At 33.4% G+C, this 9,454-nt stretch overlaps 1 protein-coding gene across 1 annotated transcript; it reads right to left on the reverse strand.

The window, feature by feature from the left end:
- Positions 1-3,377: 3,377 nt before the first annotated feature.
- On the reverse strand, positions 3,378-6,948 carry LOC107801642 (uncharacterized). The gene is made up of 6 exons (XM_016624998.2): positions 5,987-6,948; positions 5,681-5,901; positions 5,149-5,356; positions 4,448-4,533; positions 4,067-4,158; positions 3,378-3,941 (listed from the first exon to the last, which is right to left on the reverse strand). The coding sequence occupies exons 1-6, from the start codon at positions 6,074-6,076 to the stop codon at positions 3,700-3,702; spliced, it is 939 nt and encodes a 312-aa protein (XP_016480484.1). The 5' UTR covers positions 6,077-6,948; the 3' UTR covers positions 3,378-3,699.
- Between the last annotated feature and the right edge of the window lie 2,506 nt (positions 6,949-9,454).

Consider the following 9,454-nt stretch of genomic DNA (forward strand, 5'->3'; position numbering starts at 1 on the left):
ATTACGAAAAATGATAATAATATTCAGTTTTATAATTAGTACTCCCTCCGGTTACAATAAGTGACCAATTAGCTTTTGGCACGCTCATTAAGAAAATACTAAATTCTATATAGAAATACCTAGTATGGCTAAACTACCCTTAATTAAATATTTAATGTGAGGAGTAAGAAAACTTTTTAGGGATATGTACATAAGGGTAATTTTGTAAAAACAAATTGAATTCTTTCTTGATTATATAAATGGACACTTATTTTGGACCAAAATAAAAAAGCAAATTGGTCACTTATTATGGACGGGGGGAGTATTATTTAAAAACAAGAAATAAATTTAAATATTTATTATAAAAGAATCTAATTAATTTTTTTATTTATATTTAATTAAAAATAAGTATAAAGTCAAAATATATGGTATTAAAAAAATAATCAATATAAAATATAGTAATCTAAAGTAATAATATCGTGTATCCAATATTACTTATTGTTTACATGATAATTCAAATATATCAAAATACGATCATACAACATAAATTAAAAATCAGCTTCATAAATCCTATATAAAAGAAGAGATCAATTTCTATTAGATAGACTATTTCTAAGAAGAATAGAAAAGGAAAATAAAAATACGATGGAAATATAATTAAGAAGAAGAAGAAGAGAGAAGAAACAAAACAAAAAAAAAAGGTTAAATTAATAAAGGATAATTTGAAAAATATAAATTTATAATAAGGAACTTATGTTTTAAAAAATTAATTTTTACTTTTGTTTTTACTTCTTAGAAGAAGCTAGCATTCATAGCCTCTTACCAAAAGTAGAAAATTTCTATATCTTGGCTAAACACATCTAATTTTAAAAAAGAAAATATTGTTATTAATAAAAAAATGGCCTCCCAAAAGCTTGGTCAAACAAGCTCTAAGACTCAAAGTTGAAACTTCTTATTAAAGATGAAAAAATCTCAAACCATTCTACTACACCCTTGGGTTGTATGAGAAAAAGGTTTCAGGTAGACCTTTCTTGTACTTGTGGTTATCTACATAAAATTGGACCACTATTCACCAATTAATTAATACTTTATTCAATGTCATCTCGAGAAATTAGCTAAGATAATCTAAGATAATGTACTGGAAGCAGTACAACGGACGTGGAACATTGAACGGCCTAATTACTAATGATGAAGGATTGTGTACAAGAAGGAAAATTTAGCATCTTGTTGGACCCTTGTTGGAAATTGCTCGTTATCCATTTCGTTTTTATCTTTGCCAACCACATTGTCAAATCTTAAAATATATTTTTATAAATCATTTATTTTAACTTCACTAGAAAAATTCATAATACTTCCTTTTCTTTTGGTACTTTGTCTGTTTGATTTTATGTGACAATTTTGTTATTTAAATTAGGCTGCAAATTAGTAAAAATTGCTTAATCTCTACCTATTTTTTTTTAAATTGTACCCACTTTTTAAACAACTTCAGCCTCCTTTCTCCTCCTCCTCCTCCTCCTTCTTCTTCTTCTTCTTCTTCTTCTTCTTCTTCTTCTTCTTCTTCTTCTTCTTCTTCTTTCTTTTGCTGCTGTTGAAAAAGCTATATTACTTCGTCTTCTTTCTTTTGCTGCTGTTGAAAAAGCTATATTACTTGTACAATTAGTAACCCCCCCCCCCCCCCCCCAAACCAAATATATATAAAAGAAAAAGAGAGGATTATGAAGTACTGGATTTCTAGAGATAATAAAATAGTAAGAGCTGTTCAAATGTAATGCTCAGACGATAACTAGAAATTATAATTCCCAACGTAGGAGAAGATTATAGCAATATGATGGCTTGATCTCTCAAAGCACTGACTGACTATGCTATACATATTATCTACAACAATTTAGAAAAAATTAACAAAAGCAAGTTTTGAAAAAGCTTTATAACAAATCTAATTAATCCAGGACAAAAAAATTTCAGCTTTTAGTGCTGAAATTTTTACAAATGAACTAAGTAATTTCAGCATCTTTTGCTGAAGTTTTTTAAAAAACTTATCCAGGACAAAAAAACTTCAGCTTATTTAGTGCTGAAGTTTTTATAAATGAACTAAATAACTTCAACATCTTCTGCTGAAGTTTTTGAAAAAGCTTAATGACAAAACTAATGAATACAGGACAAAAAAACTTTAGCTTATTTAGTGCAATTACAAACAAAAACTTCACCAAATAGAGAACAAAACTTCAGCTACTATGCTTAAGTTCAGCATTTACAAACAAAAACTTCAGCAAATAGAGAACAAAACTTCAGCTACTATGCTTAAGTTCAGCAATTACAAACAAAAATTTCAGCACACTTGCTACTTCAGGCCCGTCTACCAGAATGCTGAAGTTTTGCGTGATTACCTTTGTTACTTCAGCCCCGTATGCTGAAGTTACGCGAAAAAATGGGTACGCTTGCAATTTTTTTTTTACAAAGCGAGTACAAGTTAAAACGTGACCCAAAAAGCGGGTATAGATACAAATGCCCCTGCAAATTAGCGAATACTTTCTAAATCTTTTTAAGTAGAAATTAATTGTAATTTATAATACTCTTATGTGTAATTTTAGTTAAGCAAATTTAAATTTTAAAAACAAATTAATGCTCGAAATTATACCAAAACTTAGATATTATAATTCTCGTATTACAAGCCATGAGAGAACAAAGGCAAAGCTAGAATCCTTCGGTAAATATTTGATTGTGAACCCAATTATTATTGTATATTAACAGATTATTATAAAAACCCATAAATTTTAAATCCTTAATCGCCTATGTGACGGTCATCACTATGGATCAGACAAATTGCATTATGTATTCTATCTTCAAAATATAATTTGACTTTCTCCCATTTCTTTTCTTTTCATATAGAGTTAAAGTTTCTCCTCAGCAACAAGTTATCTATTTTTATAGATTGATTTGTTAAATAATAGAAAATGACAAAATTTTACTCAATTCCTTCAAAAAGCAAAAAGCTCTAACCATTGTTAAGACATAATGAGGGGAAGACTAAAAAGCAAGGGGAAAATGAAAGAGAAGTTTGGTTGTAAGATAAGACGACTACATACACAAAGTCCACTAAAAGATTTAGTGCTAGTTTCTCAAATCTTACTAATTTAGAAAATAACACAGAATGTATGGCACTGACATAATGTCGACACCACTGCTGTGGCTGTTTGTGTAACAAAAAAGGACCCACCCTCTATTCATGTTGTAGACTTTGATAAAAATCACTAACCAACCTCATCCACTACAAACAAACAGCAAGTCTTCCAATGTGAACACAAGAACAACTCATCATCTTTTCTCCACTTGTACTGGAATTTACTGTTTAAAAAAGATGTCAACTATTTACATGAAAATATTACAAGGAAAACACACCAAAAAGACACCTCAGAATTTATACAAAAGATGGAACAATTCTTGCACGCTAAGTGCTAGGAGTCATCACAGTCATGTAAATATCATGTCCTACCAATTAGTCCTCTATACAAAAAGAAGTCACATCTTTAGTACATCCTCATTTTGGGATAAGGAGAAGATCACATAAAAACCTAATGCCTTTACATAAGAGATATCTTCAGCACTAAGGCTGTTAATGCTACCAACGCAACAAACCAAAACACCTCAGAACCTACGAGAAGGGATTCCAGTGATCAGCCCCATTGGTGGGGGGTTTAAAGTGCAGTTCATCATTTGAAATAGTCAGCCACGACGAATACCCATGAAATAGTTGAAGTCATGGTGCTGGACACCCAACTGCTTTAGCCAAGAATCCGCCACGCTAAAAAGTGATGCCAGCCTCTCTTGGTCCCTTCCTTTCCTGTCTGAAAGCCACACATCACCCTGCATCTTGTAAGTGCCCAAACCGAAAGGTGGAAGTGGGATGCTTTCTCCTTCCTTTCGTTTCCGTTTACCATTCTCCGTGTCATCTTCAAGGTCCATATCTGCACGAGACGACCAAAAGATTAGCTAGTGTAAAAATATTCTGTACTTCATCACTCGTTCGCTCAGAAGATAGCAATTAAAAAGGGAAAAGCATTCAATGTCCAACGGATAGATCAAACAATACCTTGGAAAGAAGAAGAAAGGGTGTGGAATGTGAGAAAGCATGCTGACAAGTCTTTAATGGTTCTTCCCATAGGAATGTGATATATCGGATACCTATAATGTCCAGGTCAAAAGGGTTAGTAACAAAATCCGTCTTTATTCCCCTTTCATTACTCACTGTGGCGACCAAGCAAGTCAGCAATACCAAAAGGATGCAGGATCAACTTAAGTGGTATAAAATTGGTTGCATTACAAGGAAAATATGATCCAATTAATACCCATCAAGGAGCAAGTAAACAATATTTTACATGTCCCAGATAAATTTCATTAACTTGATAAAATCTACTTCAGTTAACCATTAGTTTCATGACCATAAGTGCACAGAACGGAAGAACTGGCATACCAAGCAACTGACATCCAACTAGCTGGTGAAAGATCTACACTTCTCAATGACATTAATCCGGGGTATCTTTCAGCTAAACCACTAATCTGCGAGCAAAAAGAATCAGAGTTAGTGTCAAATAAACGTTCAAAACAAAACAATATATGCTAAAAAGTTCAAACCACATGTTTCATATGGAATCTTATATATCTTATCAAATAAAGAATCATTAGAGAACTCTACTGCATAAAGAAAGAATAAATGCTTCAAATTTTCTCTGAGTTGCATAAACAAAGATGAGTGGGTGATTAAGTCAACCATAATGTCCGGATTAGGCTAGAATACAGAATAAAGAACAATACTAATAGATTTATCTCCAATGATTTTAGGGAGAAGGGGGACTAAAAAGCACAATTAAGGCCTGTAAATTTGTACTTAGAAGTCACAAACTAAGAACTATTCCTATCATCCCTATTAACAGAAACAAACCCCAGTTAGTCCTTTTTCTTTCGAATATGAAGTTCATAAAAAGAAAGGGGTTGATAACAAAGGAAACAAGAGATAAAACTAATTGGAAATATACAACTAAAACTTGCTACCACATACATTTCCTAAAGCACTAGCTACCAGTATAAATTTTGGTTCAAAAGAAGACTTTAAGAAGCAGGGGAATAGAAACTAAAGGGGACAAAAAAAGGTGTAACAAGTCTAAAGAGGAAAACCTTGTCCATTAAAGGGACTCTTCCATAAGGAGTAGATCTCTCAAAGTACTGAAAATAAAGATAGCCCCATCTATCATTCATTTGCCAAAGACTATCTCCTTCCTCAGAAGAACAACCATCCCATCTTGATAGCTTTTCACTTTCACTCTCGTCGCTGAACGAATCACTGAACGAATCCCTCGTCTCGCAAACAGACTCAGTCTCTTCCCTACAAAATTATTAAATTGTTGAACAACTTCATTATCTCCAGTCCACAACTATGAAGCATAGTTTCTAACAAGCAACTAACAAACTTTGAATAATCTAACTTCTGGGAAACGTATATTACTAACATAAACTATGTAATAGCCTATTTAGCTTTAAGTAGCAGAATTTTTGCTGCCATCACAAACTTTGACCGGCTCAACTTGGTAAACAAGCAATGCTGCATTACTTTCAAAAAAAACCAAGAAATTCATTTGACAAGAAAAGACCCTAAAATCAATGATCAAATTGAGATACCCAAAAAAGTGTAGCACCAAAAGAATTTTACCTCAGAAAATTAACAGAAGACCTGCTGGTAAAGATTTGAATAGCTGAAAGATAAGGCACGTAATATTGAACTAAAGTTTCGCCTGTATCCATTTTAATAGGAACTCCAGCCCCATAAGCACTCAATTCGTCGTAACAATTCCAAAGATCAGCCAAAGTAAAATATTCAACCTTCTCCCTTTCCCATGGATGCCATAACCTGTTCAGATTCCTAATCTCACTCTGCGCATAAAACAATCATACAATAACAAATCACATTTCATATTCATCCATTGAATTATAAATATGAAAAATGAAGAAAAAATACCTGGGGTAGAAACTGGGAAGGGACTAACGGTGTGGTGCATTCCAAGAAGCAATCAAGGTTTGATTGCATTGAGCTTTTGTCTATTGACATGATTATTACACAAGAAAAAATAGAGAGAGAAAGAGATCGGAAATTACTGTCTCTCTCTCTAAACTCTGTGAAACAGAGGAGACACAAAAGAAACAGAGAAGAAGAGAAAAACAAAAACACAAAGTAGAAATGGGAGAGAGAGAGAGAGAGAAAATGACGGGATTGTATTAGTATGAGAATGAGAAGGGGCGAATATAACTCGGTCTAAATATACTAGGTGAAAAATAAATAAATAAATTAGAAACCAATATTTGACGTTTAGACAACTATAACTATTATACGGAAAATAAAAGAAAAAAGGAAGACAGAAAGTCGTCTTTTTTTTTTTCCTTCACTTTCCGGTGACCGCGAACCAAAGACTCCGGCGTGATTTTCTCCCTTTCAGTCAAAACCCACAAATCTAGCAAGCAGAATAGTTACCCCTTTTAAGATTTTCAATCCTAAAGTACAATTTTGAACTTAAAGAAAACACAAACCCAAGAAAAAACTAGAGAGACTTGTCTTTCAATTCAAATGAAAAATATAGCCGACTCTCAAAGCAAAAAACAAACAAACAGAAATTTACATAACAAGTTCTGCTTTCTGGTTTTCTTCTCTGGAAAATGACGTGCCCTTTCTACTCTGCAACCCCAAAAAAGATGAAACAGAATTCCAAAAGAGAAAAACATGAAAACAAACAAAATGAGCCGTGAGTTTCGCGCAATATATGAGGGAGAGAGAAAGATAGAAGAAAATGAGGAGAAAAAGTTTAGACGTTTGAGTCACGCGAAGAAACCAAGCGTTGTGCTGTTACAAAAATTGAGAGAAAAGCCAAATACAGACTATAACCTTTTCTTAACGGAATTCCATGGTTTCTAATTAAAAAAGGAATCAAACTTTCTTCATAAAAGCAACACCTATTTAGTAGAAGCAATAATAATTTTTTTTAATGTTTTCTTATTTATTGCTTTGAATTAAATTTTGTAAGATTGCTCCTACATTTTTGGTGACCGGTTTAACTGGTTTGAATAAGAACTAAGATTGTGGGTGTGAGAGGGGGAGATTAGTAGTAGTTGGGTGTAATAAATTAAGGACATGAGAGTGGAATATTTAACATTAAATTACTTTAGGTGTCTCTTTCAGACTTTCACCATTGAATGGATTCCCCTCCCCCCCAACCCCCCAATATGTGGTTTGGCAGGTGTATAAGAATCTATATATTTAAATAGGTGTATTAGTAATAATAAGATTAGTAATGTTGGGATCATTTATATTGATATTATTTTTATCGATGGTTTAATTTGATGTATTAAAAATAATATATATTTCAAAAAAGAATTAAAATTATTTGTGTACAAAAATCCTGTCCACATGTGTTTTGGAAAAAGTTTTGAAAGGGCAATTTTGTTTATATATATATATATTTGTCGATGTCTTAAAATGGAAAATTTTTATATAAAAATAACTGGGCTCCCTACTTTTCAATTTTATAGCCCATATTGCAATTTACAACCAACTAGCCCAAAAATAATAGGCTAAGATTCAATATCCAACTTCAATAGGTCCTCGAAATTACTATTCAATTTTTAAAAAAGATTGCTCAAGCTTTTAAGTTAAATTTTGAATCAGTAACTATGACTCAAATATTAGTTCAACAAACCAAATTTATTTGGGTGGTGAAAATTAGATTTTTAATAAGCTTAAATATGTGGGTTTAAATTTCGAATTTGATTTTGTGAGGAACTTGGAGTATGTGTTATTTATACTTGTTATAAATAGTATAAGGAGGTTGTATATAGAATTTGAAGTCATTTAATGGAGATTTGGACTGGTTTTGAATAAGAAATGCAACTGAAAATCGTGGAAGAAGTTCGTCTACAGACACTTGTATAAAGGTGTATAAAAGTATATAATAGTGTATAAGATGTGTTTATACACTCATACACACTATTATACAAGATTATACATTATTATACAAAAAACGACTTCGTTTCCTTGCGTCTTTACTGAAATTCACTCAAATCTTGCTCAAATCTACTCCAAATCACTTCAAATTTAAATTTTGAACTCTTTTTGATATTTTCAATCAATTGGAACAACACCCAATCCAAACAATTAATAAAATTAAAAAAATCCTATTTTCGAAAGCGGAGCTTTGTCAATGGTGGACTTATACTCTTCAATTTTCTTACATTATAACTAGGTGACACAGGGTTGCAGTTTTCTTACAACATCAACAACTTAATTTTCAGTCAAGCAAATTAGATCTCATTAAAATTTTATGATTCATCTCGCAGAAGCGAAAAGAAAAGAAAACAATACAGACCAGAGGTGGTTGTAACGACCCGACTGATCATTTTGCTTTTTAGAACCCCCCCCCCAAATAAAATATTTCGCGCTTGCTTTAACTAATTTACGACCTACGGGGATGATTGGCTCGAGATTTGGAAGAGTTTTAGTTGTAATAGGCACACTTGAATCCCTAAGATTTTCTTAAAAGGCTAAGTTTGACTTGGGTCAACATTTTTAACAAACGAATCCGGACTTGTATTTTGACGGTCCCAGAGGGTCTGTATGAAAATATGAGACCTGGGCGTATATCCGAAATCGAATTCCGAGGCTAAGGATTTAATGAAATTAAATAATGCTTGATCATATTGGTATTGGGCTCGTATGTTGGTTCTGGAGCCCGGTACAGGTCCAATATAACATTTAAGACTAGCCCGCAAAATTTAGTGTCAATCTGAATAGTATAAGTACATTTCGGCGCGTTAGAAGTGAATTGAAGAACTTGAAGTTCATAAGTTTGATTCAATTGGTTTTAGGGGTGATTCTTAGATTTAGCGTTGTTTCGGGCATTCCAAGAGTTCAAGCGAGCCCGTTTTATGATTTCAAACTTGTCGGTATACTCGGGCATGGACTGGGGCCCCCGAGCGTCAATCGAGCGAGGCTCGAGTGAAGTTGGAAAACTTAGGAAGGAGCTGAAGCTCCAGTCTTCTGTCATAACCGCACCTGTGGTTGGTCAACCGCAGGTGTGAGACTGCAAAAACGGTCGTTCTCTCGTAGAAGCGGCCAAGGCAGGCCAAGCCAGAAGCGGCTAAGCTTCTGCAGAAATGGTTGCTTCCCGCAGAAGCGGCCCAGTGGCCCAGCTGAGTTTCCGCAAATGCGGTGGCGCAGGTGCGTCCCAGGACCCAGATGCGGAAATCACTGAAGCAGTGACCTTCATTTATTATGGGCTCTAGGCTATTTTTGCTCATTTTCACTCATTTATTGGGCGATTTTGGAGCTCTTGAGAGAAGACTTTCACCTAGCATCTTGAGGTAAGTTCATCCTATTTATTTCTAGTTTAATACTTGAACCTCGAGTAGATTAACACACAAAGATTAAGGAAAATCATGG

This window comes from Nicotiana tabacum, chromosome 10, assembly GCF_000715075.1.
Source record: "Nicotiana tabacum cultivar K326 chromosome 10, ASM71507v2, whole genome shotgun sequence".
Lineage (NCBI taxonomy): Eukaryota > Viridiplantae > Streptophyta > Magnoliopsida > Solanales > Solanaceae > Nicotiana > Nicotiana tabacum.

Coding starts and splice junctions, on each gene's coding strand:
- LOC107801642 (XM_016624998.2), bottom strand. CDS start 6,076: ATGTCAATAGACAAAAGCTCAATGCAATCAAACCTTGATTGCTTCTTG. Junction 4,159..4,447: donor AGTTGGATGTCAGTTGCTTG/GTATGCCAGTTC, acceptor TGGACATTATAG/GTATCCGATATATCACATTC. Junction 3,942..4,066: donor CCTTTCTTCTTCTTTCCAAG/GTATTGTTTGAT, acceptor CGTCTCGTGCAG/ATATGGACCTTGAAGATGAC.